Source organism: Pogona vitticeps, chromosome 6 (genome assembly GCF_051106095.1).
Source record: "Pogona vitticeps strain Pit_001003342236 chromosome 6, PviZW2.1, whole genome shotgun sequence".
Lineage (NCBI taxonomy): Eukaryota > Metazoa > Chordata > Lepidosauria > Squamata > Agamidae > Pogona > Pogona vitticeps.
Window position 1 is genome coordinate 83,817,571 of NC_135788.1, and position 27,977 is coordinate 83,845,547.

The 27,977-nt window shown below is 40.4% G+C and overlaps 1 protein-coding gene and 1 long non-coding RNA gene across 4 annotated transcripts; both read left to right on the plus strand.

The window, feature by feature from the left end:
- The first annotated feature begins 76 nt into the window (after positions 1-76).
- Positions 77-1,286, plus strand: LOC140708400 (uncharacterized). The gene is made up of 2 exons (XR_012088558.2): positions 77-273; positions 966-1,286. It is a non-coding gene; the product is annotated as an uncharacterized LOC140708400 (long non-coding RNA).
- Positions 1,287-6,927: 5,641 nt separating this feature from the next.
- RNF103 (ring finger protein 103) lies at positions 6,928-27,004 on the plus strand. 3 transcript variants are annotated; one of them, XM_020796028.3, is made up of 5 exons: positions 6,928-7,064; positions 7,903-8,176; positions 13,554-13,693; positions 22,402-22,517; positions 24,975-27,004. In XM_020796028.3, the coding sequence occupies exons 2-5, from the start codon at positions 7,951-7,953 to the stop codon at positions 26,491-26,493; spliced, it is 2,001 nt and encodes a 666-aa protein (XP_020651687.1). In that variant the 5' UTR covers positions 6,928-7,064; positions 7,903-7,950; the 3' UTR covers positions 26,494-27,004. The 3 variants fall into 3 exon arrangements, with proteins under 3 accessions (XP_020651687.1, XP_078233847.1, XP_020651688.1); XM_078377721.1 differs by lacking the exon at positions 24,975-27,004 and adding an exon at positions 24,670-24,857; XM_020796029.3 differs by lacking the exon at positions 6,928-7,064 and adding an exon at positions 7,180-7,317.
- Positions 27,005-27,977: the final 973 nt, after the last annotated feature.

Here is a 27,977-nt window from a genome sequence, read left to right on the forward strand (position 1 = left end):
AAAAAACGCGGCGGCGAGGGGGAAAAGAGACCCGCAACGTACAATTTGCTGGGCGAAGCCCTACGAGTCTGCCCTTGAACGTCTATGATTCTAGACACTTATCAGCCCGAGGGCACCTCGAACAGGCAACAGAATAGACGCCTAAGCGTGATCTTCGCTCAAAAGCCAGTCTATTGGGAACCTTTGAGTAAACAGTCGGGATAGGGCCGTTCGAAAGGCGGGTTGCCGCAGCGCGGAGGGGCTCGGCTTAGAAAGGCGGGTTTGTTTACTTGGGTGAGTGGTAGTTAGTAAACAGAGGGCGGAAGCGGATTCTCCGGGTCTTCCCGCCATGTCTTCCACTTCCGTCGCGTGTTAACTCCTTAAAGGCCGCGTCGTGAGGGGTTGTTTTTATTTGGTTCTCTGACGTTACTTATTTCTTAGGTGTTGAAAATGCAGCCCTGGCTCCGGTTTTAACAAGCGGATTCGGAGCCCTTTTTTTTTTTTTTTGGATTATATGTTTTTCTTTACACAGCCATGCACCTAAGAAATACGCGACATTGTTTCAAAAGTCGTTTAATCTTCCTCCTTGTTAAGAATGTCCACCAATTTTAATTCCACTTTTGTCATAATTATTGTTTTGCGCCTCCTGTTCACAGTGAACAGTCAATAAATGATATCAGAAATAGGCCGTGTAGGCTCCGGAAAAAAGTCAGTGTAAATGCAGAAGCAGGCGAGACCTTTATTGGACGCTGTTCACATTGATGTCTGACGAAGTGGGCTAAGAAGGTCCACGAAAGCTTACATTAAAATATACAGTCTTTAAGGTGCCACAACGCTTTTTTTTTCTTTTGTGTGAAAAAAGCAAGTAGATTCAAGGTTTCAATGGTACTATATCCATCTTCCTCTGGAAGTTTTCAAAAGTTTCTTGGTGTGGTCGTTCTTCATGCCAGGCAAGCATTCTTGAATGATGTTATGATGTTTTACAGAAGCAGATTTCTCAACAGTGGGGCCCTCATGGAAAACTCTTCCACAGCAGATGCCCTCTCTTCACTTCTTTAAAAAGCTGTTGAGCCTTTTGGAGAAGCTTTTGGGGAGGCTCTTCCAAGTTAATTTGAACAAAGGAAGAAAGAATATTGTATAATGCTGTTATTTTGATGCCTGTCTTGTTTGTTTATCTGTAGGATAGTTTGATGCTTTATATTAATCACATATCTGTGTGTTCTTTGTTGTATACCATCCAGAGTAGCAGTTTTGCTTTATGTGTAATACATAAATTAAATAAATAAATAATGAATGAATGAAAATTAGCACACCAGCTTTTGATTTGTATGTGTATTATAGTAATAAGATACCGGTAATTTAAAAAGGCATAGTGCTTCAACTGCTGCCCTTTAATGGTTCTACAGAAAGCAACAGTCCTCTCTCAACACACAGTTTTGTTTCCAAAGCTTGAACACTTGGGCAGCTGAAAACCTTTAGGAACTATGGTAGCTGAGGTCATGTGGGTGTATCGATCACTGTCCACTTACAAATCCTTAGATCTAAATACAGTTATTTGTTTCAGCTAAACTAGGCCTCCAAATTTATGAGTTGTTTCATTGATTCGAGAGGGGCGTGGTCTGCAAGCCAATGGAGATGTTATCATGCCCCTATCGGAGGTTGGTCTTAAACAAATTCTACATGCATTTATGCAGGAACAGCATATTAACAATTACCTTCAAGAAAACCAAAATAACGATTTTCTCTAGGCATAGTAAAGTTAAAGAATGGGTTATTGAAGGCCAGCGTATAGAGCAAGTTAAAACATTTAAATACTTGGGAATTGTCTTCTCCCATACCCTCTCCTGGTCTCACCATAGACAAGTAAGTTCTTAGACGATACCACTATGTCCAGGGTAGGCAGTTCATCCCTGTTACTCTACAGATAGTGAAGTATAAATTTTTTGCACAGCTCCTGTATGGTATTGCGATTTGGATAAATGGTTTCAATCCCTCAGTTGAAAGTGTTCTATCAAACTTGCTGCGACCCCTATTGGCTATGCCAAGATGCTACCTTGCATTTGGAGGCTGGCCTTCAATCGGTGGAATGTCAAGCTTGGTTGTATGCATTCCGATTCTGGTTGAAGGTGGTATATGCTCCCACAACCAGTGGGTATTTACACTATTTACAAAAAGATGTCTTTGTCAGCTCATGGCATAAGGGCTTTACTGACAAATTACATCTTTTAGGCTTCTCTATGGACTTCTTTCTGAGTAAGCCTTATGACAGTATCAAGCCAATGCTTGTACAACGCATTAAAGATACTGTATAGATCTCCAGTATTCACTAGCATATGCAGACAAATCCTCCTCACCAATGCACTTTGGTTTAAATTTTAACTTTCCCAAGTTAGCAAATTATATCAAATCACAGTACCAAGGTATTGTTTTGTCTTCTCAGGGGCTAGGTTTAATTGCTTTCCCTCAGCCTTGTTAAAAGTGCGCTTTAATAACATTCCTTATGGAGAAAGGATATGCCCCTGTGAGGAAGAAACAGTTGAGTCGTTGGCACACACCATTCTAGAACAGTGGTTCTTAACCTTTGTTACTCTGATGTTTTTGAACTGCAACTCCCAGAAACCCCAGCCAGCACAGTTGGTGGTGAAGGCTTCTGGGAGTTGCTGTCCAAAACTCCTGAGTAACCCAAGGTTAAGAATCAGTGTTCTAGAATGTAGCTTATATAGGTTTGAACATATCTGTTATCTCTACCCAATAATGTGTAAATGTACTAGTATACCTCCCACAGACTACCTGAAGTTTCTGCTGTCTGGAGAGAACCAATTAATAACACAGTCGGTGGCTAAGTTTTTATTCTCAGTTTTAAGAATTCGTAAAATGTTATATTAAGACAACCACATGACTCAAGTTTTATACCACTGATATGTTCTAACAACTTACTCTATATCTTATATAATGTTTTTATCTTTGAATTTTTGGGTCTATGACTGTATAATAATAAAACTCAAACTCAAACCAATGAAGATGGTTGCGATCAGCTCCTCTCAAAGCATTGAGAAAATAAACAGTGCATGTTTATAAACTGAGAGTTAAAACATTCTAAGCTGCCTAGATATGGGAAAGCCAAAAAAGAAGACATTAAAAGGAGTCCCTGTTGAAGCCACAGTCTCAGATGAAGACAAAAAGCTGTCCAGCTCATTGGGATCCAAGAGCGAGAGCAAGGTAAGGCAAAGGGACAAGGGGGAGAAAAAACAAAGAAAGATAAGGATGAGATGAGACGGCTAATAAAACAATTAAGAAAGGGTGTACAAAGTGATATGAAGAGATCAATTGCACCTCTAGAACAACTTTAATGGAGGTGAAGTCAAACATTAGTAAAATACAACAAACAGCAGACGCAGCATTCGAGTTGCCACAGAATTTACAAACAAAAGTGAAGAATTGGAAGCCCGATGCAACAATTAAGGGACAAACTCATTGAGCAGGAAAATCATGGGAGACACTATAATATTCATCTGTAACATTTTAAGGAATCTTAGACAGGAGGGGAGGACTTAAAACAACTAATCTTAAAATGAATACAAGAACTTTGGCCAGACCTCAAAATCACTCCCAAAGATAGTTCATTGAGTTGGGAGAAGATAAAAGAACTGGAGCAGAGATATACTGGTGTCTCATTTACAATAAAGACAGATGTTTACCATGCTTTGAATAAATTACAGGAGTTAACATACGAAGGGGAAAATGTGGAACTTTTCCAAGATCTCGCTGCAGAGACCATATTTAAATGTAAATAGAGGAGGAGATATACACAAGTTCTTCGGGAGAGGAAAATAATCTACAAATTGGCTTTATCCCTTTGGACTATCAGTTATGAGGGGGGAAAGCTGAGAGCGGCGACTATAGAGGAATTATAACACCTCTTTAAAGGTTTAAACATTCCCTTTCCAAGAGAACAGGCTATGGAGGAGCAGAAAAACCAGGTGGCGCACACAGAGAGAATGCAGCTGTGGTGGAAGAGAAAGGAGAAATGAGATAAACAGCTGTACCCTCAAGGTCAAATGGGAGTTTATCTGTTACTGAAGATAATAGGTTGTTCCCAGTACTTAGTAAAAGCTGGAAGGACTCTTATATATATAAAGTTTTAGCTATTAATTAAACCTTAAAAACTCTTTAAATAACATAGAATAAGTTAGTATATTGTATTGTTACAGTTCATGCTTATACGATGATAAAATAATATAATATATGATAGAATCTTAGACAAAGCACATGTATTTAAAAATATTTAGAATATACATTTAGAACAGCTTAGTGTAATGATAAGCAAGAAATATAATATTTGTAAACAAACATAATTTGCAATTTGTTATATTAGTACAGGTATAGATTAAAGAGGGTTGAAGTGGGCATGAGGATAGAACTGATCTTTGTTTCAGGGACTTTTAAACTCCCTGGCTCCCTATAATTCCACAGGGCACAGCTCAAATATGAGCTGGGGACTTGTTCTCACTGACCATTGCTGGAACAGGGCAAGGGTGAGGGAGGGGGGAAAGGATGGGAGGGAACTGGGAATGGTAAATTGGGGGACACTGACAAGAAAAATAGAAGTAATTAGACAATTTTGCTTAGTAAAATATTATTGTAGACTGTACACCACAATATATATAAAATCTGTTAGACAAATACTGAGAAAGAATATATTTGGAAAGACAGCTTACACAATGTATGACTGCAATGTTAGATAATCTCCAAATCCTTTCTTATACAGTGGTGCCTCGCTAGACGATGATAATCTGTTCCATTGAAATTGCTGTTTAGCAAAATCATCGTCTAGTGAAAAGCATTTCCCCACTGGAATGCATTGAAACCTGTTTAATGCATTCCAATGGGGAAGAATCGTTGTTGTCTAGTGAAGATCGGCCATAGGAAAGCCACTTTGGGGACCGCCGATCAGCTGTTTAAATTGCTGTCTTGCGAAGCTTAGGTCCCAAAAACACCTGTTTTGCGAGTACGGAGGGAGCTGTCAAAATCGTTGTCTAGCGAAAATTGGTTTGTGAAGCAGGGACCAAACATTGTTCAGCAAAATTCCCCCATAGGAATCACTGTTTTGCGAATCGCTATAGCAATTGCAAAAAGTCAATGTTTAGCAAAAAAAAACCTGTCATGCAGGGTAACTGTCTAGCGAGGCACCACTATAATGTGAATGAGCTGGGGTCTCCAGTGAAAAGATATAGAGTCATTAAGACTATTCAAAAATTGGGAGTAAATGTGTCATTGTTACAGGAGACTTATCAAAATAAGAACAAGAAAGAAATTATTAAATACCCAATGTTAGATGAACAATATATCACAAATGGAACAAATAAGGCTAGAGGGGTAGAAATAATCTTCATGAAGAATTCAGAATTTGAAGTGATTGATCATATGGAAGACTCTGAGGGTAGATATATTACAGTAAAAGGAAAACTGGAGGACAGACTATTAACTATTGGTTCTTATTATGCCCTCAATATGTCAAGTAAATTGTATGCAGAACTTTTTTTTAAAAAAGTTGTTTCATTGATTCCATGGTTCTACTCTTGTGAGGACTAACAATTGGATTTAGTGCTTTGTTACTGTTGCTTCTATTTCAGCTGCTCCTTGCTGAATGTGCTGCAATGGCTACAGAGTAAATCAAGCTAAATCAAGCTCTGTTTCAGTTTCTTCTGGAGAATATGGTTAAAGATTGTTTGATTCAGTTTATGTATTGCAGCCACGGGAAGACCCTCTCTTTCTGTCTTCCAATCAATTCAATTTATTCAAAAGTGAGTAAGTGGGTTGTGTAGATAAAGAGACAAGGGTTAAATTTATCCCACAGTCTATTCCCCTTCTTTCATTTTCCAGTGTCACATTAGATATTGCATATTGAGGGAGTTGTCACTTTGACAGCATTGCAAGCATACAATATATGCATTTAAATTATTGGTGCTAGAATTAATTTCCTGCTTACCTCCCACTCTTACAGACCAGTCAGTGATTGGCAGATGTGATGCAGTCTGTTTGTGATTTAGGAGTGTTAAGGTGTTTGGTAAATACATCAAAATCTCACTTCAGATTTTTATCTCTTGTATTAGAAGCCTTTCTTGGGAAAGATACTTAATTGCTGCTCTTTTTAGAAAATGCTCTGTAATAAGATAACCCTGTACTCAGAAGAAAGTAAATGATCAGCAATTTTCTCAGAATCCAAGTCACATTTAAGGGATTCATTTCTAGATTGTATATATAGTTGTGGGAACAATTCCTAGAGAACTCTCCTGGCAGTAGACTACAGTACTGTACTGGGTTTCTGAATTTAGGGTATGTTGCTAACTGCTGGTGCCACTGGTTGTTTTAAGAAAGATTGTGATTATCGCACATGACATCCCACTAGGTTGGGCAAATGTCAGATGATTTTATAGACATTACTGAATTATGGGATTACACGTTTTATTTCAGGCTGTGTGCGCGCGCGCTTTTTGGTTTGTTTGGGGTTTTGTTTTGTTTTTGTTCACTTTACAGTCCAAAATTGTATGTCGATGAAAGGGGTGTGCTTTCAACTTTGTAAATAGATTTCTACGGGATGGCAAAAGAGCTGATGGGCTCCGGTTACTCTTTCTTCTTTTTGGCAAATATTATTTCATCGTTATCCTTAGGACAATATCACAGATAAATCTCGTTGCGATCGCCTCACACATGTTCTCCTGGCGCTTTTTTTTTTTTTAAACCACACTACAACTCAGCAACCAATTTCAGCGGGACTGGACGACTTCGAAGTGGAACGAGTGTCGAGCCAGGGGGGCAGCCGAGTGGCGAGCGGAGGGAGCGCCGGCTGATGATCCCTTCCCCACTTCCCTTCGCGTTCAGTCAGGAGACGCGAAGGTGGGCGGAACGCAAGCGGGCTGTTTCCCGCCTCCTCACCCTTGCAGGAAACCGACTGAAAGCCAGCCAGCCAGCCAGCTGGAGGGGGCCGGTGCGGACCGCGACCCCCGAGGAGTCCTTCCAGACGGATGGGCCGGCGGGCTTCGAAGGCCAACTCCTTTGGGAAGAAGCGGCCGCCGGGCTGAAAGGTACGCGGCCGAGGAGGCCTCCCCCCCGCCGCCGCCGCCTCCTTCCTCTTCCTCCTCCTCCCTTCGCTGCTGTCCACGGCTGTCGACGTCACATGTTATGTCTCCTCCGGGCCGGGCTCTGCTCCGCCGCGGGGAGGCGACGGCAGCGACGACGACCGAGGGCGAGGGGGCTCTCCGAAGCCCAGCCACCGCTTCCCCGTTGGCGGATCCCGCCGGAGTAGGGCCGCCGCCGCCGCCGCAAGCCCGAGAGGGGGTAAAAAAAAGGAGGGGCACCTCAGCTTGCCAAGCCGGGCCGTCCTTTTCCTGGGCATCCTTCTCTCCTTCTCCCCCCCCCCTTTAAGCAGCAACGCCTCCAGTCCCAGTGCCAGGTCCCCCCCTCTCCCCTTCTTTAAATGCGACCCCCCCATTCCATAATATAATTTCCCGATTGGGGTCTGCCGCCGTATACAATTGCGCCCTCCTCCCGGGAGCACCACCTCCGCCTACCCCCGGGACCAGAGTTCTTCCAGTTGGTGTTCATCCCTCCCTTGATCCGCTCCAACCCGTCTCTTTTTGGAGGCCGAGCATCAGACATCGCTCGAGGATCTGCTTTCCCTCCCCCAATATGCCTCCCCCCCCACCCCATTTTGTTTCTGCCACATCATCAGTTGGTTCCCTCCAGTGTGAGTCTTTGGACGGGGTGTTCTTCCTATCCTTGGTGGTGTTTGCTACCTAGAACTCTTTCTCTCTCAGAGAGATCCTGATTAAAACAAAATTGGGTGTTCTTATGACACGTTTTATCAATGCCTGGCTTCCTTGATCTCCTCCATCGGGACATTTCTCTCTATCTCTTTTGTAGGATTGATTGACTCTCTGCAGAGAGTCATCAGCACACAACAGAGGAAAGATGTGGCTGAAGCTGTTTTTCTTGCTTCTTTATTTTTTGGTCCTGTTCATCCTGGCCAGGTTTTTTGAGGCCATTGTTTGGTATGAAACTGGCTTCTTTGCTACCCAGTTGGTGGATCCTGTGGCACTGAGCTTCAAGAAGCTGAAGACCATTTTGGAGTGCAGGGGCCTTGGATACTCAGGGCTTTTGGAGAAGAAGGATGTCAGGGAGCTGGTTGAAAAATCAGGTAAGAACAGGCATTTATAGGCATTGTTTCTCTCTCCCCCCAGTTTCCCTTTATTAAAGGGCCACGGTAGTGCCACAAGAGTGGTATTTTGCCACAAGAGTGGTATTTTGCCACAAGAGTGGTATTTTGCCACAAGAGTGGTATTTTGGAATTGAAGGTGAGGCCCCTGCTCAGAAGAATCAGCAAGAAGGCCTCCAAATGTAGCATAGCACCTTTTGAATTAAGTTTAGTAATGTGCATTACCATTTAAAGGAGGCATTTATAAAGCCATTAATTCCAGATTTTTAACTGAATCTGTGAGTATCTGCTATATGATACGATATCAAGAACATAACAAACACTTGGGGAATAATGCTAAATACAGTAGAGGTTCTCAATAATAGGCATGACCTCAAGGTTGAAACACAACCACAGTTTCTGAAACGTAGCCACCTCAAGAAGGGCAGCAGGAGATTGGCAAGGAAGACATACTGCACAGGAGCATGAAAGAAAGAGAGAAATTGGTACATGTTCAAATGAAAATAATTGAAGAACATGACTTCACATTGTGGTTTTATTTTAAATGCACAAAGAAGAATTATAAATTGAAAAACGGCACGTACTGTTTGGGTTGCATTGCCTGTGACTGTGGCAAAGTTTTACTGCTTCCTATTTTGGTTTGTGTTTTGCTCGGTAACGGCAACCAACATGTTAAACCTCAGTAATGAGGTTACTAGAACTCTAACAACTTATGCGTGTTTATCCAAATAAGAATCAAGCAAGTACGCATAGGGTTGCTGCTTTCCAGGGCAATCCAAAGCCTGCTTTCTCAGAAGTCTCCTTGAACTCAGTGAGATTGATAATACATAATACAGCATACAGTTGTCATTAGGCTATTTCTTGTTTCATCAGGAAACAAGATCTTTTTATGTATTTAGGGAATTGACTTTAGGAGAAAAAGAGAGAGTTTGTTTGGTAGCTTTTGTTTGCTAAGTAAGGTGTGTTGAAGATTACCTGTTTCAGAACAAACACCTTTGTAAAATCTCTTCCCCTAAACATGCTTCCAGGCTGATGGTTAACACTGTAAGATAGCCAAGTGTTTCTCATTATACTAAATAATAGTTTAGTTGCATAAATGTATGTTTTCATCAATAGTAATAAGTACAGGCAGACAAGAAAAAGGAGCAAAACTGACAAATTGCTTTTTGTTCTTGGATGCATAATTCTTTTGAACAGCATTACCTATAGAGATACTGTGCCATTGTACATGATTGTTCCCATGAAACGTGAATTGTTTGATTGGCAGTTATGGCTTTCAGAGTTTATTCTTTGGTGTAGAAACCATGAGAAACTACCTTACACCAATCAGATCATTGGTCTGTCTGGCTCAGGATTGCCTATGGTAAGCCAGCAAGTCCTCCCAAAGCTTCAGATGGGAGTTCTGCCAAGCCCTACCTGAGATACCAGCAGTTGAACCTTGGACCTTTTGTGTGCAAATCATGCGTTTTACCAGAGGGCTGTGGCTTCTGGTGAATGACTTGTAGTACTAGTTTCATTTACATGCCCTTTTGTGATAGACTCATCCTTTTCTCAGGGTCTCAGATACGCACAAGTCTGCAACCAGCATTCTGTATCAACAAATAAATAATCTCACTGTGAATGTCAGAGGAATACAAGCATATCAGACAAAATTGAAAAAAACAAAATGAAACAAAAATGAAAACAAAGACAAAAGCATGTGGCACCTTAAAGACTAACTATTATATTTTAATGTAAACTTCTAAATGTAAGTTAAACATGATTATGTAATTGTAGGTTGGAGGCTTATACCCTGCTTTTTAGTCAGGATTGCCTCCTGCTTCAGTTGCACAGATAGAAGAAGGATATGTTCAGAAGTTAATCTGCCCATATGGGCTTCCCCTAAAACTTTGGGGTAAGCAACCCTCAATCAATTTACAAGCCATTACTGGCCTCATTCTCAAAATGAGTGTGAGGTGACATCCAGTGTTGCATTCACAGTGGAAGTTTGTTCTCCTCCCGTTCAAATCTCTGTGCTGTCCCAAAGCCTTGACTGCAGAGCTAGTTTTGAGGGCACAGATTAGGGAGTGTGCTGAGGATGGGGATCACACCCTGCCCCCATTCTAGTGAGTTTCATCATCTCTTGATCAATCAATGAGGCTGAATTAAGTTTTGATGTACTATTCAGTAATTGATTAAGAGGGTCCACTCTGATTTCAGCATCATCCAGTTCATTAAGAAATCCAGGAGTAAGTTCAAGGGATGTACCTTCAAAATTTGACAACTGTCTGTATAGGATCACAGTGGACTATTTTGTTGGGCTTGGGCTGCAGCTGCCCTAATAAGCCAGTTGGACGCATCTTTGATAGCATAATGTTACATTATTTACCCACCCAGGTCTCTATGGAACATACGAATACGTTGGAATGCTTGTGTAGGATTAAATCATATGTGGTATTATACAGCGGTGCCTCGACTTACAAATGACCTGACTTACAACTAATTTGAGTTACGACCAGCTCCGGCCACAAAATTTTGCTCTGACTTGTGACCAGAGCTTCGAGTTACGATCGGAAAAAAGGCAGGGAAAAAGGCAGGGAATTCAAACTGCTAACCATTGGTAGTGAAGAGGCTGCTTCTTTGTAGCTCTTTCGCCCCAGCAGTTAGAGAGCGTGCGTTTGGAGGAGGCTTCGGACTGCCTGTTAAGGTGCTGCTTTCTGCTTTTTAAAAATAGCCTGTTGTGGGTGGGTTTTGCAGCATGGTATTAGGCTGGCGGTTATGTTTCTGTGCTGTGATAGGTCTTGCAGTCTTTCATTGGGGGGGTGTTTTCCACATTTCCGATGGGTCTTGCAGGGTTTGTTTGCTTTTTTGTTTTTCCCCCATTTCCTATGGGTCTTGGAGGGTTTGTTTGCTTTTTTAGTTTTTTCCCCCATTTCCGATGGGTCTTGCAGAGTTGGTTTGCTTTTGGGTTTTTTTCCCATTTCCAATGGGTCTTGCAGGGTTTGTTTGCTTTTTGGGGTTTTTTCCTCCATTTCCGATGGGTCTTGCAAAGTTTGTTTGCTTTTTGGTTTTCTTATTTTGCATTTCCAATGGTCTTGCAGAGTTTTTTTAGTTTAGTTTTTTTTGTGATTTTTTTCCTGCCAGAACAGATTAATCACATTTCAATGTATTCCTCTGGGAAATTGTGCTTCGACTTACGACCATTTCAAGTTATGACAATCTTCTGGAAAGGATTACGTTCGTAAATTGAGGCACCATTGTACATACTTTTTGCCAGCTTGGAATGCAGAAGAGAAACTTCAAGGTGCAAAATACTAGTTTTCTCTTTGACTGAGAAGAGGGCCTGGTGGGAGAAAAGACCAAAGATGTCTAAACTGACTCCCTTTTCATGTTTGTCCTGCTTCCACAACCATACTTTCCCCTACCCATAACTATGAATGTGATAACATTCTGCTTGTCTTCATTCTAACTGCAGCTTTTCAAACATGAAATGTAGCTTTCCCTGCCTGATTATTCACCTGGGCAGGAAACCTGCCATCAAAGCAGAAGTCATACCACTGCAGATGCAGCCATTCCTAAAACTGGCAGCCAAATTACACTATTATCCTTTTCTCACTTACCAAGTTTCATTGGCTTGGTGGGGTTTATTTAAAGTTAACAGTAACTTAGAGATCTGTTCAATAGCCTTGAAAGTGAGGGTATGTGTTGTTATGTGCTGGGGTATGTGCTGGGGTATCGGAGGTCCAAGTTTCGCTTCCACTGAGCCATGAAACACACAATGTGATCTTGGGCCAGGATTATTGGAGGGAAAAGAAGAGTCTTCTTGAGCTCATTGGATAAATTAATGTACAAGAATATATTATTGTGTTTCAGTCCATGCTTTGCTATAGCCTCAAGTTTGTTTGGGACCTTTGTGTAGAATGATAGGAGCTTTGGGTAGAGTGGGCGGCATATAAGTTAAATAAATAAAATAAATAAATAAACCAATGCTGAATCTTGGGACTGAGGACAGCCTTTCTACAGATGCTTGAATGGTGTGGATAGATGCAAGTGCTTCAAAGGAATAATTGGATAGGTCATGTACACCCAAGGGATACATGTTCAAATACAGTATATGGTATATTTAAAGTTCTACTTTTGTAGTGGTGCAAGGTGCACATAGTAGAACTATGGTGACAGCCTTCTTAATGACTCAGAACCTGTTACACACTTTCTTATAGTGTCTTGTTTAAAAACTCAAATAGATGTTCTACATACAAATATTTAGTGCATTTCATGTACATGCTCTCTCTAATAATTACTAATTATCCAGTATGGTGTAGTGGATAGAGTGACAGACTAGGGCTCAGTTTGCCTGAGTTTGAATTCCCACACAACCATGGAACTAATACTGTAACACAGTTGCTTAAAAGTATCACCTTTAAAGCCTTGATAGGGTCACTATAAGTCAGTTCCATCTTGCAGTCACATAACACAGTGGCTAAATCCTGTTATTTAGTATAGTAAATCAAACTAAAGTGTCACTGACTCTAGTGAATCAATGGGGTTTGGTGGGTCAGCTCCTTTATAAGGGGGCCTACTCTAACTATAACTTACTATGCTAAAGTAAGTCACAGAGTAGGCCCATTTGAATCTATGGGACATATGAAGGAGGTGACTCACCAAATGTCCATTGATTCAATGGGCCTAACTCTGGTGTAATGTACTGTGCTATACAACAGAATTTTGCCCAATGAGCCCCTAAGGGGTTTTTGTTATCCCCATATTATGGGGTGGGGTAGAAGTTAAGGTTGACAGCTTGGTGGCTGGAGACCATTTGTTGTGTTAATGGCTGAGGTAATACTTGGACTTGGGACTTGCATGCTTAGCTACTAGGCAATGCCTGCTCTCAAGCGTTTGAATCATTTCTGATTCAAAGTGTCAATAATAAAATAAATTGATAAATGTATTGCTTTATCTCATACCATATTTAGTCTTTTATAGGTAGAATTATCTGTATAAGAGTGATGTTGTCTAGATGCCACTTAAAGATTTGGGTTATGTTTTAGAAAATTGCAATAATATGAACAAATCTATTATTAAGCCAGTTAGAAAAAACCTTTTGGAATAGACATCCCAAGTAATTATCTTTTGGTTGACCTTTGCTTCTGCTATGGCATTAAACAGTGTATTTGGATTAAACTTAAAATGTATTACCCTAATTTAATTTGGGGCTTTTTTTACCAGCAGACAACATGTAGATGTACAGTTTTTGCTCAGTGACTCAAAAAATAATTTACAGTTTGTGCCAACCCCTCGTCCACATCGGTATCTGCATTCTTGTCACCAATGTGACCTTTAGAGTGCAAGATAATTATTGTTTCATTGTTTTACTACACAGGAGATCTTATGGAAGGTGAACTTTACTCTGCTCTCAAAGAAGAGGAAGCTTCTGAGTCGGTTTCCAGTACAAACTTCAGTGGTGAAATGCACTTTTATGAGCTGGTAGAAGACACAAAGGATGGCATCTGGCTGGTACAGGTATTCAATATGTTTCTTTTTAACGTGACATTCACCTCAGAAAGAAATCAATTCAAATGTCAAGCTACAAGCCCAGCTTGAAGGGCAGAATGTGAAGAGCTTTAAGCGAGTCATTTACATAGACCTACATTCTGATCTGTGCATGTTTATTTAGTAGTATTTGGTAGTTGTGGAATTCTGCTGAGTTCCATAGGCATTACTCCTAAATAATCTATGTATTTATTCACACTGGCAATTCATTTCAACCATGAATTGTGTTCTGCATCAGTTTGAGAAATGACAAGAGCAGTGCTGGACAAGGCAAAACTGCATTTAGTACAAAATTCTATTCTCAAAAAAGAGTCATTAGCTTGTGGCAAGTCTAAAAGTACGGTGTGATAAAACTGCACCTTCTGCGTTCAGCAGCTGATATACAAAAGCTTATTATGCCTGGTACTGGCAGAAGGAATGCAGCCGTCCTGACTAATAGGGCCATTGGTGGCCCTAAGTTGCATGCATTTATCAAAGACCTTTAAAAATATCCACGTTGGCAGCCTACAGGATCTTGCAGTAGTAAATCCACAGGTTAACTATATATTGTGTGAACAATGTATTTTAACTGTCCTGGATATCTCACACTGCTTGTGCTGTTTGTTATGAGTTTTTGTTTGGATTGCATTTTCTCAATCTGTTTCTAAGTGGTAGTTGTATCCATTGCACTTCACATTGTTATGAATGTCTGCTGTTTCCTCATCATCATGATAGGCAATGATTACTGTACATCTGAGATCTTTTGGCCCCAAGCTCGCTAATAAAGAGTGTGAATGAGGATGAGGAATGTTGTCATCTTTGCACAGGGGAATCTATATATGGCATTTAGGTGCTGAATTCCATTTAGGTTTTCAAAAGGGGCCCATTGAACACAAAAAGGAGCATCTATATGACACTCAGGCTGCTTCCAGACTAAGCTTTTGCTGTGCAATTGTGCAGCGTCATTTGTGGAAACTGAAGAGATGTCTTAGTGATGACCGTCAGTGTATGAAAAGTGCCATAAAAGGCATCAAGTTTTCTGGAATAAAATGGATACATGTAGAAAGAAATAAGGTGAGCATGGATTGAAATGATGCAAATACATATTGTGTGGGCAGGGCTGAAGTCTGATGTGCATTTGACACCATCATCCCATAGCTTTCCACCTATATTGAACCTTCATCTTTCTGCAGTTCAGATGTGTTTATAAACAAACAAGCACCATCTGTCCCCAGCAGAAACTGTGTTGCTGCAGCATTCTGCTGCATCATGTCATTCCTTCTATTAAAGAAATGGCTTCTGGCTCTTTGCCTTTTTGCCAGGTATGAAGGTTATAACAGCAGGAGATGAAGATCTACTTTCAGTTCTCAAAATGGCATGTGGGGCTATTGTATCTTTAGCCTTTTTTGCCTTATCTTTGAAGATAAATTAAGGCTTGTTATATGTAGAAAGCTAGAGTTTTCATTTTCAAAAAGCACTTCAATGGTCATAGTACTGATGAGACATTTTATTAAGTTTTTTTACCCCCATATTTTACTTGACATTGCCCTGTTTTCATGAGAATTCTTGTTCATTGTTTTGCAAGCCGATTTTCCTGTGGCATGCCCTTTCGTGCATTGTTAGAGATAGATCAGAAGCAACGCATTGCTAAGTATGAAAAAAACAGAATGTAGCATAGAATATAGCATATATTTTCCTTGATACACACATGTTGCTTTCTATTAAAATACCTGCTTTTCCAACCTGTCTCTAAACCGATATATTCTTTACCTATATTAATTCTAGATTTTGTACTGGAAATAGATTCTTAGATTGTGCGTTAGGAATGCTGAATAGTACTGGTATGTATCCAGTAATGATGTGTGTACAAGTGCTCTATAAATGGAAGCTCTAATTTTCTAACTTTAGCTTCTGAATACAATGCAAGTGATTGTTCATTATCAAGCTGTTATCTTACCAGCTCCTGCTAAGGCTACACACACTGCATCACAGCCTTGTGCTGTAATTCATCTTGAGTAAGCAGTCTGAAGGGGGTTATATGTAAACAGGAGCAGACATATGTCTATGCATCTCTCAGAGGAGGGAGTTCATATGGGAGCGATGCCCCTTTTTCTTATTTATCTCTCAGCTATCTGAGCTCACTGGAAATATGCTGCTTTCTGTAGCTTCACACATGCTGCTTTGGATGGTGCTCTAAAATCAGGACCTCTGTACAAGTGAAAAAGACTGTATAGTTCTTAAGTTCACATTGGTGAGCAGCAGTTGCTTCAGCTTTATTTTATTTCTGTCCTGCCTTTTTCCAACATCGGGATGAAAATGATTAAAAACAAGGCGCAGCTAAAAAAACACTCAGGGTTAGACTTTGACTCTAACCCCCATATTATTTTTGGCTATTCCCACCTCATTCCTGATACACACATAATTGTTCAGTACTTCTTGTTTTGTCATGAGAATAAGACTTCATTTTTCCAAAAATTGTACATAGAGTAATATCTAAAGATAACATCAGCATAGCAGTGATTTCTTTAAAAACTGAATCATAACAAATATCAGACCCCAAATCCAGCTGCTGCAGAGCCAGTAGCAAGATAATTAAAATAGAAGAATGTAAAATTAACTTGGGTCCAAATGAATATTTATTTAAATGTAGAGACTATTACATTTTTCCCTGAGTTGGCAGTGCTGACTGGCAAAGCAATCTAGCTCACTGAACTGTTAACTACCCACGAAATACTGAGCAGATTTGGCTGCAGTATCTTTAAAATTATATTGAAGAACAGGAGGAATTGCAGAGATGGAAGCAAAAATGAGAGAGCTGGAGGGAAGAGTACAGCATCTGGGTTTTTTTAAGGTTAAAAACATTAGTAAAATGGGAGGATAGTATATCAGCCCATAAAGTTGTACATATAGGGAGGGTTGTTTGCTAGAAATTTGTGCGACATCCAATGATATGGAATGGCAGGAGATTAGGGACAAGAAGACAAGAGTACTTTTTTCAACAGTTAAGCTGTGGAACTGACCACCAGAGGGAATGATGATGATGATCATTGGCTTTAATTGCTTTAAAGGAGAATTAGGCAAAATCATGGAAGTGAAAGCTGTCAATGGCTGTGGATTATAATGGCTGTACTCTTTCCAGAAGCAGAGGCAGTGTGCCCCAGACCACCAGCAACTCAGGACCAACAGCAGGAGCAGGGTATTGCATGAATTGTTAGGATGTCAGAGGAAAACATGTGTGGATGTCAGTTGAAAAGAAGCATGGAGGAAACAAAGAATTGACTGTCTGAAGCCCCTGATCATTTATTAGGTTCTTGAAACAAATAATACAAGAATTATTCAGTAATTCCTCTTTCCGCACTGTAGAGGATTAATTCATTTTCTAGAACTGCATCTCTTTCCATTCCCCGTAATTTGAAGAGAGTCTGTGGTCTGGGGCTTGCAGCTTTCTGATTAAATATATGTAATACCGGGGAGTGGGGGAGCTCTTTTATCCATTTATTGCTCCAGAAATCCTCACTCCTCATCTGTGGATAAAAAATTCCTGCTCCAGACTGACCAAAGCCCTGGTCACAAGTCTCATTTGGTGTTCTTTAATAATGGTATCATCATAGCTATGTCAGGTAAATTTGTGGAAATGCATCTGGACATCTCCTTGATGTCAAGGTTTTACTATATTTCAATTTGTAGCTCTTTTTGCCATCAGTACTGTTTAAAAATTAAATAGTTGCTAGCATCCTAGTTCTAAACTTACAAGTAACAATGTTTTACAGCAGTGGGACTTAATTCCAAATGAGTGGGATGAACGTGTGCAAGGGAAATAAATCAGAAAAGTCACGTGCAAGAGCATTTTGCAGTGAATTAAAATAATTTTGATAGTATAAGGATATATAAATAACTGTAACAAAGTTATTGCTCATTGATAAATAATGCATTTATATTGGAAAAGTGCATTCAATGCAAATTGTCAAAATGCACGAGTATTTAGTTCACACAGTGATAGCTGGTCATGTTGTTCACTGATAGATATTCTTAGAAAGACACAGAAAAAGTAAGTAGAATTTGTTTATTTCTCTCCATATACTGTTAAAACAGATTGTTACATTTCCTTTCCAATAGCCAAGTGTCATTTGGTTTGATTTTGTTGTTCCAGAGAGATATGTGTTTGTGGTTTACCTACCTGTTTTAGTTTCTGGTCATCTGGTTGGTTCCTTCCTGTTGTAGTACAGTTTTTAATTTCTATTTGGCTATCTTCATAAAGGAAAGGTGAACATTCAACCCATGGAAATTTCTCTTTCCAAGATTCAAAAACCAAATCTCATTTTAGAGTGATTATCTTTATTAGTCCAAACCAAAAGGGGGTGGGAGAGACCCAAAATTGTGTCCTAGCTCTGAGGGTCACATGACGCCTCCATCAGGCATGGCATTACAAAAGATGGGGGAGGGAAGTGATAGACGGGTCTGAAAGCTGGCACACAATTGTGATGCTCCCTACCCTCCTTGTTTTTTTTTTTTTTTTTGATCTTATAACAATATCACCCTGATGATACGCAGTATGTATTTTAGACTGTTTATTGGTTAACAAAGCTGTCTTTACTGCCTTTGCAAGTCTAAGGCTGGCTTTACTGTGCATCCACTTGGAGGACTGAAATACAGGGTTAAAATAATTAGTCAGCCACTTGTAGTCACATGAGACATTCCTAAAATAATCAGGGTATGTAAAAACTGCAGGGCATAATGAGTCATGCATGATCAATCATGGCATTTAAAATTGCCTGTCAGGCAAAGCAAACTTCTGCCTATCATCCTCCTCCTTCTCCATACACTTGCTTCTACAAGTCTTCATCCCCAAGTAGCTCATAGTCCTCAAAAACCCTAATGTTATGCTCAGTTGGGGCCGAAAGTATGTAGAGCATTAAGCTTGCATTCTGCCTTCCCTTGCCTTCAGGGTCCTACTACGGAAGTGACCATCTCTGATTTTAAGCCAGGAGTGGAAAAGCTTTTTCCCACCGAGATTCCCTTTGAGATAATGTTTTTAGGGGAAGTGGGAGCAACACTCACATAATTGGTGACAAGTGGTGCTTGTGGCCAGAGTCACCACATATACTCCTTGTTCTTTCAAACCACTGCCCCCAGCCTTGCCAATACAGAGACAGCATGGTAGGGATTATCTTAAGAGAGGAAGTGATGTTGAGATCATCACAGTTTCTCTCTCTATCTCTCTTTCCCTCACTCACACCCCCACACCGCACTCTTTCACTCATATACATCTTACAGTTAGTATGACTCATGCAACTGTGTTTTAACATTATATCCCAACCAACGTTTGTTTGTTCTACAGTAAATTATTTCATCAGAACTGTGTTTCTGGTCCTATTTTAGCTTGGTCCTATTTTAATTGTGATTCCAGGATACCATGGGAGGGATTCCAGCTGATCTGACTGGCGCTCCTGTCGAGGCTCTGGTTGATGTCTGGCTTGCTGCCACCACTAGGGCTGTAGACACGATCGCTCCTAAATGCCCTTTCCAGCGCAGAGTTCGGCCAGCGTCCTGGTTTAACCAGGAGCTGCGAGCTATGAAGTGAAATAGGAGACGGCTAGAGTGCAATTGTAGATGGGATCCAACGGATTATAATAAGAAAACTGTTAAGATCGCGACTAACTGTTACCTGGTTAAGGTGAGAGCTGCTAGTCGATCACACTTCACTGACCGGATAAGCGAAGCTTCAAATCAGCAGGCGGAACTTTTCCGTATAGTTCGTGATCTATCCAGAATTGGTCTAAGTGATGGGCCTCCTACTAATATCTCACCTGACCAATTTGCAGTATTTTTTAAATCTAAAGTGGAGGCCATCCGCCAGGACCTCTCTCCTTTTTCTAATACAGTGGATCGAGCAGAGATGTCCAGTACTCCACCTTGCCCAGAGAGACTCGAATATTTACAGCCTGTGATGCCAGATACGGTAGACAAAGTCCTTGATCACTGTCGGGCCACCACCTCCTCTCTTGACCCTTGCCCGGCCTGGTTAATCAAAGCAGCCAGGCCTATAACAATAGAATGGGCCACATCAATAATTAATAGGTCTCTTCAGGAGGGCAAGGTCCCCTTTGCCCTCAAGGAGACACTGATTGGTTCCATTAGGAAGAAACCAAATTTGGTGGACAATATTGACAATTATAGGCCCGTCGTCAGTGTTTCCTTCCTTAGTAAAGTGGTGGAGAAGGTGGTGGCTCATCAGCTTCAGGCTCTTTTGGATGAAACCAATGCCCTGGATCCGTTCCAGTCGGGCCTCAGGTCGCACCATGGCACAGAAACGGCACTGGTCGCACTGTTGGATGACCTGCTGAGGGAGACTGATGGGCAAAATGTCCTTGTTGGTCCTCCCCGATATCTCGGCCGCCTTCGATACCATCAACCACGGTATCCTCCTGGGGAGGCTCTCTGAGCTGGGAATCGGTGGTCTGGCACTTGCCTGGCTGCGATCCTTCTTGGAGGACCATCTTCAGAGAGTACAGCTTGGGGAGAGTGTTTTGGCCCAGTGGAGTCTCAACTGTAGGGTTCCGCAGGGCTTGATTATCTCCCCAATGCTGTTTAATATCTATATGAGGCCACTGGGTGGGGTCATCAGGGGGTGTGGGGCTTCGTGCCATCAGTATGTTGATGACACCCAGCTCTACATCTCGTTTTCACCTATTTCAGTCGATACCGTTCTGTATCTTCAGCGCTGTACTGCAATGGATGCAGGAGAATGGGGTGAGGCTGAACCTGGACAAGATGGAGGTCCTGAGGGTGGTTGGCCCCTCCATTGGTGGTTTGGGAAACTCCCTCTCTTTTGGGGGGGTGTGACACCGCGAAGAGTGAGGTTCACAGCTTGGGGATACATCTGGACCCGGCGCTTACCATTGAAACCCAGGTGGCGTGGCGTCTGTGGTCTGCTCCACCTATTTCCATTTGTGGTGGATTGCCCAGCTGCGTCCCTATCTTGATGGCGGAGCCCTCACCACTCTGGTCCATGTGCTCGTAATCTCGAGATTAGACCACTGTAATGCACTCTACGTGGGGCTACCTTTGAGATTGATGCAGAAGCTTCAAATGGTGCAGAATGTGGCAGCCAGACTCCTTAGTGGGATGAGAAAACTTCAGCATATCTCTCTCACTCTGGCTGCCTTGCATTGGCTGCCCATTCGTTTCCGCATTGATTTCAAAGTGTTAATGATGACATACAAAGCCCTAAAGGGTTTAGGACCTCGATACCTGGCAGATCGCCTTCTCCCACCTAGATCTATTTGGATCACTCGCTATAGCCAGGAAAGACGGCTGAGGAGCCTAACGCCGAGGGAGGCATGGAAAAAAAGAACAAGAAACCAGGCCTTCTCAGCAGTAGCCCCTCGACTCTGGAACAGCCTTCCGTCAGAGATTTGCTCCCTCGCTGGGTGTTTTTAAGAGCCAGTTAAAAACTTGGCTCTTCAGGCAGGCCTTCCCTCCTGTCAATACTTGATTTTACTTTTTATTTTAACTTTCTGTTTATACTTTTCCATCTTGAATAATACTAATATTATTGATTTAAATTGTTGTTTTAATTGTTATTATGATATCTTACTGTAAGCCGCCCAGAGTAGATGTTGTCTAAATGTGGGGGGGGGGGGAATAAAAATCGAATGAATGAATGAGTGAATGAGTGAATGAATGAATGAATGAATGAATGAATGAATGAATGAATAAATAAATAAATAAATAAATAAATAAATAAATAAATAAATAAATAAAATTGTATTCCTGTATTGCTGATAAGAAATTATGAAATATTGTTGACTCTCTTTAAAACATAAAAAAAACTCTTCTGTGTTTTAAACTTCTATTTTCTGTCCTAGTTTTCCATGCAAACTGTGCCCTGGGCATTAATTTTCCCAGTATTTTAGATATTTGAGATAGTTCCTCTAATTTTGCCACTGTCTCTTGGCAGTCTTGAAAACAGAATTCTAATGCCCTAACTAATGCAGTTCATGCAATAGTTGCTTTCATGCCTGAAACAATAGGCAATTCAAAGAAGTGATACATCTGGGATATTTGTGCTCTCTAATAATTCAGCAGTTTGACTCCTGAAAAGCATACCAAAGCATTTAGTTCATACTTCTGTGCCATCTCTGCAGTGTGGTCATAAAGGATCCTGTGAGCTCTGTGGACAAGTGAAATTTAAATCACTGATGCAGAGGAGCCTGTTTGCCCAGAATGTTCACATACTTCTAAGTAGAAGAGTTGCTCCAGGAGTCACTGTATGGCTTCAAGACTAGGACAAACTGAGTGAAATGTGCCTATCAAGTTATTACTCTTGACAAGGATCCCAGTATTCTCCTGTGTCTGGTATAATGAAGCAACTGCTTGGAAGCATGTATGCCCGTGGCTATTTGGAGCACAATGCAGTGTACAAACGATGGCTATGATCCTTTGCTCCATAGGAATTGCAGTTCTTTCTAAATAAAAAAGTTTCACCACCCCCCACAGTTAAATGTGTGTTTTTACATTTTTTTAAATTAAACTAAGGGGATAAGTGAGGATAAATGGGTGGGTGGGGGAATATTTTTCATTGTGAGCTTAATTAACTGTTTAAAAATACACAAACTAATTTACTAGAATGCATTTAAAGTTTTTAACTATGTAGTTCTTTTTATATAGTCTTAACATATATTTTATGTATGCAATAGGTTATAGCAAATGATAGAAGCCCCTTGATGGGAAAGGTCCATTGGGAGAAAATGGTGAAGAAAGTATCAAGGTTTGGCATACGGACAGGAACATTTAATTGTTCCAGCGACCCAAGGTATGTTCCTGAAAATGTTGTAGGACATTTTAAATAAATGTTTCCAACACTGCCTTTATAGTATGGCACCATCTGTCTTGATGACTACTTTGTGAATTTTTCTGTTGAAATATAATATACAAATGATGGCCAGAGCCCTATCGGTGTTTGTGTAAGGTTTGTGTAACTTGCTGCAGCTGATTGACAAGATACTGGACCATGTGCCTGACTGCATAATTAAGATATGCCCCAGCACATCATCAGTTAGCTGCAATTAGCCACAGCAAATTAAACAAAACCTTACACAGATACCAGTATGATTCTGGCCATTGTAAGTGAACAAATGAATAATTACCATAATGAAAGATTTCTGCAGTTTGGCGTTCACTGAGACCTGTTTTGTGCATTAGCCAGAAATAGCAACAGAGGATACAAGAACAATGTTTTTTCCATGCTTTCAAGCAATCCTGTTAATGCAGGAGTTGTAGTTCTTTCTTTATATTTGAATTTATTACCACTGGTGAATACTACAAGCAGAGTGGTGGCACCACACATTGTTGTGTGGGATAAGCCTCCTCTCCCTGTTCAAATCACAGGCCCTTGTGGAATTTATATACTGTACTGGCATTCGTAGTACAGCTTATATTATACTTTGATAGGCCTTTTAATGAGCCATCGTTTTATAGCTCCCTTTAGTATTTTATTTTACATTTAAGGGACAAATGGTACCATACTATAGACACCGACACTTCAGACCCAAATTTCAAATGATGGTTTGGCCTGCTTATGTTGAAAGTAGGGTAGGTGGTTGGCAGATTTTATAATCACACAAGCCCCTGCCCACAGCTTTCCACCCTACAGTCTGTCCCCTAAAATCACATTTCCCTCAGATTTATTTTGATGCTGGAAGTGAGGTCACTGAAGAGGTCTTCTGAAGCATTGCCACCTTTTCACTTCTCTGCTCTCTGCCTACTCCCTTGTCTGTTTTCAACATTTGGCTCCTAGGAAAACTTTCTTGCTTCCAAATCCTAGCAGACTCCACCAATTCAGATATTTATACTGCTGAGGACAAAACTATTAGCTGATTTCCTCTATAATACATTTACTTTCTCTTTTTTCTTTTGTTATTTCTCAGATGAGACAAAAATTAAAAGACATATTTTCACATTCGTTTTTTGATAGCTCAGTGCTTTAGGTATTTGGCTGCAGAGCCAGAGGCTGGGAGTTTGATTCCCTACTGCGCCTTCTCCGAGTAAAGAGCCAACCTGTGTAGCCTTGGGCAAGCTGCACAGTCCCAAGACATCCCCAGGAGAAAGGAGTGGTAAACCATTTCTGAGTACTCTCTACCTAGAAAACATAGAAAAGGGCCACCATAGGTCAAAATTTACTTGGCAGCATGGAATTAATTAATTAAAATCCACAAGCTCACATGAAAATAAATTTGTTAGCCTTAAAGGTACAAGACTCTCTTTCCTTTCTTTTTATTATGTGGAAACAAAGGAACATGACTCTCTGAAAACTGACTGAAGTACACATACTGCTTCCTTACTCTACACCAGAAACTTCCAGTGCCTCTCTCTCATTTTTTTTGCCCTTCTCTCCCAGCTACCTTGTCCTACTAATGAATTTGCTCCATTTTAAATACGAACATTTAAGTCATCTGCTTTTCTATTTTTGCTTCTGTGTTTCACTCTTTTTCTTTTCTCCAACAATTCCTCATTCCAGACTTGCATTGTTCTTCCCATTCATCTACCTTAAATCTTATGAGGAGCTAGCTGCTATGTAGCTGTCTGCTCCCTCCAATGTCCCTATCATCCTATTATATCCTGATCGCTCCCTGCCATCCTCCCCGTCATTCACCCTCTTCTCCACCACATAATCAGTGCCACCTCTGGCTCTATCCTGCATCAAAATATTCCAAAAGGCATATATATTGGAGTAATATATTATTTAATAGATATATTAAAATTCTGCATTTTGGCTTTGGCCTTCTTCAGCTGCCCTGAATCAAAATCTCCTGCAGACAAAGTGGAAGAGAGTATAGAGAAGAGACTATTCCAAAGAGGGGAAAGTATGACATTAGTTATAGGGTTGAGGCCATATGTTGTTACAGTTTTGTGACTCAGGGGAATATGGGAATTACTAACAGAAGTATGGAATGCTTGTGTTTCAGATTCCACTGTCATTGAAGACTTAGTTCTTTAGGTTAGTCTTACAAGATTATAACTCATATTTTAATATATATTTAGAAGTATTGGACACACAAATGATCTCTAAAACTACTGAATGGATTGTATTGGAAGAGGAGGCTTGATGCTTTCCTGGTAACAGTGGGGAGCAGTGGAAGATTTTTGTTCTTTCTGTAAATGCCACAGACAAAATGTTTTTGACTTTGCATTCAAGGCACGTGGATTCTTAAACACTTAATGTTAAGATAAATGATATATGAGGTCTTTTAATTTAATGTTTCCTTTGTAGATACTGCAGGAGAAGAGGTTGGGTAAGGTCCACATTAATTATGTCAGTTCCACAAACTAGTACATCCAAAGGGAAAGTGATGCTTAAAGAATACAGTGGGCGAAAAATTGAGACGGAGCATATTTTCAAATGGATAACAGCCCATGCAGCTTCTCGCATCAAAACAATCTTCAAGTCGGAACATTTGAAAGAAGAATGGAATAAAAGCTATCAGTATAGGGTGAAAATATATCTCTTTGCTAAATTAGACCAGCCTCCAGCTTTCTTCTCTGCACTAAGTGTAAAGTTTACTGGCAGAGTTGAGTTTATATTCGTAAATGTTGAAAACTGGGACAACAAGAGTTACATAGCAGAGCTGGGCATCTATAAGACACCATCTTACATCCTTAGAACTCCAGAAGGAATTTACAAGTATGGGAATAACACTGGTGAATTTATATCCCTACGTGCCATGGACTCCTTCTTACGTTCCTTACAACCTGAAGTTAACGATTTATTTGTTTTAAGTTTAGTCTTAGTCAACTTAATGGCTTGGATGGACCTTTTTATTACTCAGGGTGCTACTATAAAGCGCTTTGTTGTTCTTATAAGCACTTTAGGAACCTATAATTCTCTCTTAATTATTTCCTGGCTACCAGTCTTGGGGTTTTTGCAGTTACCTTATCTAGACAGCTTTTATGAATACAGCTTAAAACTATTCCGGTATTCTAATACAACAACCCTAGCTTCATGGGTAAGAGCTGACTGGATGTTCTACTCTTCACACCCTGCCTTGTTCCTCAGCACATATCTGGGTCATGGTTTGCTAATAGATTATTTTGAGAAGAAAAGGCGGCACAATAACAACAGCGATGAAATTAATGCCAATAATCTAGAGTGGCTCTCAAGCCTTTGGGACTGGTATACTAGCTATCTGTTCCACCCAATCACTTCATTTCAGCATTTCCCCTTTGAATCTGATTGGGATGAAGACCCCGATCTCTTTCTAGAGCGCTTAGCTTTCCCTGATTTGTGGCTTCACCCTCTGATACCAACTGATTACATTAAGAACTTACCTATGTGGCGATTTAAATGTCTTGGAGGGCATTTGGAAGAGGAAACAGTGGAAATCTCTCAGAGTGAAAGTGACTCAGATAGTGAATGCAGAGATGTCCTAAGTCATGGCAAAGAGGATGAGCAAATTTCCTGTGAAGGAGAACCCTTATGCAATGCAGAGTCCTGTTCATGTGCCAAAGCTAGATCATACGGATCATCTAATGCTGCAGAAGATACGGAGCCTGACTGGTCAGCTTGGCCTGTTGGTATGTTACACTGTACAGAATGTGTTGTGTGTCTGGAGAATTTCAAGAATGGTTGCTTATTAATGGGCTTACCATGTGGCCATGTCTTTCACCAGAATTGCATTGTGATGTGGCTAGTTGGGGGGCGACATTGCTGCCCGGTTTGTCGATGGGCCTCTTACAAGAAGAAGAAGCCATACACACATCATCAGCTGTTATCGAACCACAGCTCATCTTAGCTAGGCACTGATAATGTCCTTTGTAATCTTCCTACATATTTACTGCTTGCCATTTAAATGTTAATCACAAAACAGACCGTGTGGTTTGAAGTTTTAGTTTAAATGTTAGTGCAGTGAAGTAAAATAAACATGATGCTAACGTTGATGACAGAATCATTTGGTTGCCTTGTATGTTGAAATAATGAATACATATTGTACAATTACATCTTTTGTTTACAACATTGGGAAGTTCAAAAGTTAACATAAGTTTCTTTAGTTTGCTTATTTTTGCAAGCACAAAATCAGACATTTGTCAACAAAAGTATATTTCCGCAAATGTTTAACAGAATAGGATTTGGGTAAAGATTGAGATTTTTAACAAGGAATAATTGTATTCTCGAAGGAATAATTGTTTTATTTAAATGTTTCTTCCTTTAGCTTTGTTCAGCACACCTTTGTTGAATAATGTATGGTTTGTGAAAATACATTAAAAATAAATCCATGGAAATAAATTATTTTAAAAGAAGGTTAACATTTTGTCACATTAATCATTCTAGTAACAGTTGTGTGCCTATGCTTTCTCTCTTCTATGCAAACAATATTTCACTCACTGTATTTTTATGCAGTCCTTGTTCTGAGAAATAAAAACTTCAGTGTTTCTTAGTAAGATCCCATCCATTACCTAGTCATTCCCAGACTTGTCTGTTTTGCTTATGACCACCCTAGTTATTCTTTAAAGTGTAAAATGCATTGATGATGCTTTTAATACCAAATAAATATGAAACTTCACCAATCACTTTTATTTATTTAAAATGTTACATCTTGCCCAACTATCTCTATTGCCTTTTTTTAAGTATTAAGGTATGCTTTTTAAAAACTGATGTTCCAGAACAATGCAATATAAAATGTTCTGCCTTTAAAGTTCTCAGAGAATGAGAAGGCCTTCATTATCTGCTTGGTTGTTAATAGTCAAGCAAGAAGACATCTTGAGGGAAGGACTTTTAGAGATCAGATGTTGCCAAAAAGGCCCTACATTCAACCAATGTTGGAAGGATAGCTAAGAGAGAGAAACAGCTCTACAGACATTCAATCAGTGCTAGAAAGATCACTAAGAGTGAGAAAAATCTCTACAGCGCAGCCTGCAATCTTCTAGCTTTGCAGAAAGCTGTATGAATATGTTTAAATAAACAATCCAGAAGTAACAATAGGGTAATGTGTTAGTTATTATAACTGTATGTTTTCTTCTAGCCAAGTAACATATAGTGGTGCCTCGCTTAACGAGCGCACCATTTAACAACAAATCCGCATAGCGATCTGTTTTTTCAGATTGCTAATGCGATCGCATTGCGATGTTTTCAATGGCAAAACATCGCATTGCGATGATCGGTAAGCGTTTCGCTTACCAATCTTCACATTGCAATGTTTTTAAAACAGCTGATCGGCGGTTCCCAAATGGCCGCTGGACACCCAAAATGGCCACCGCAACCATTTTGCGCCCTGCCCTC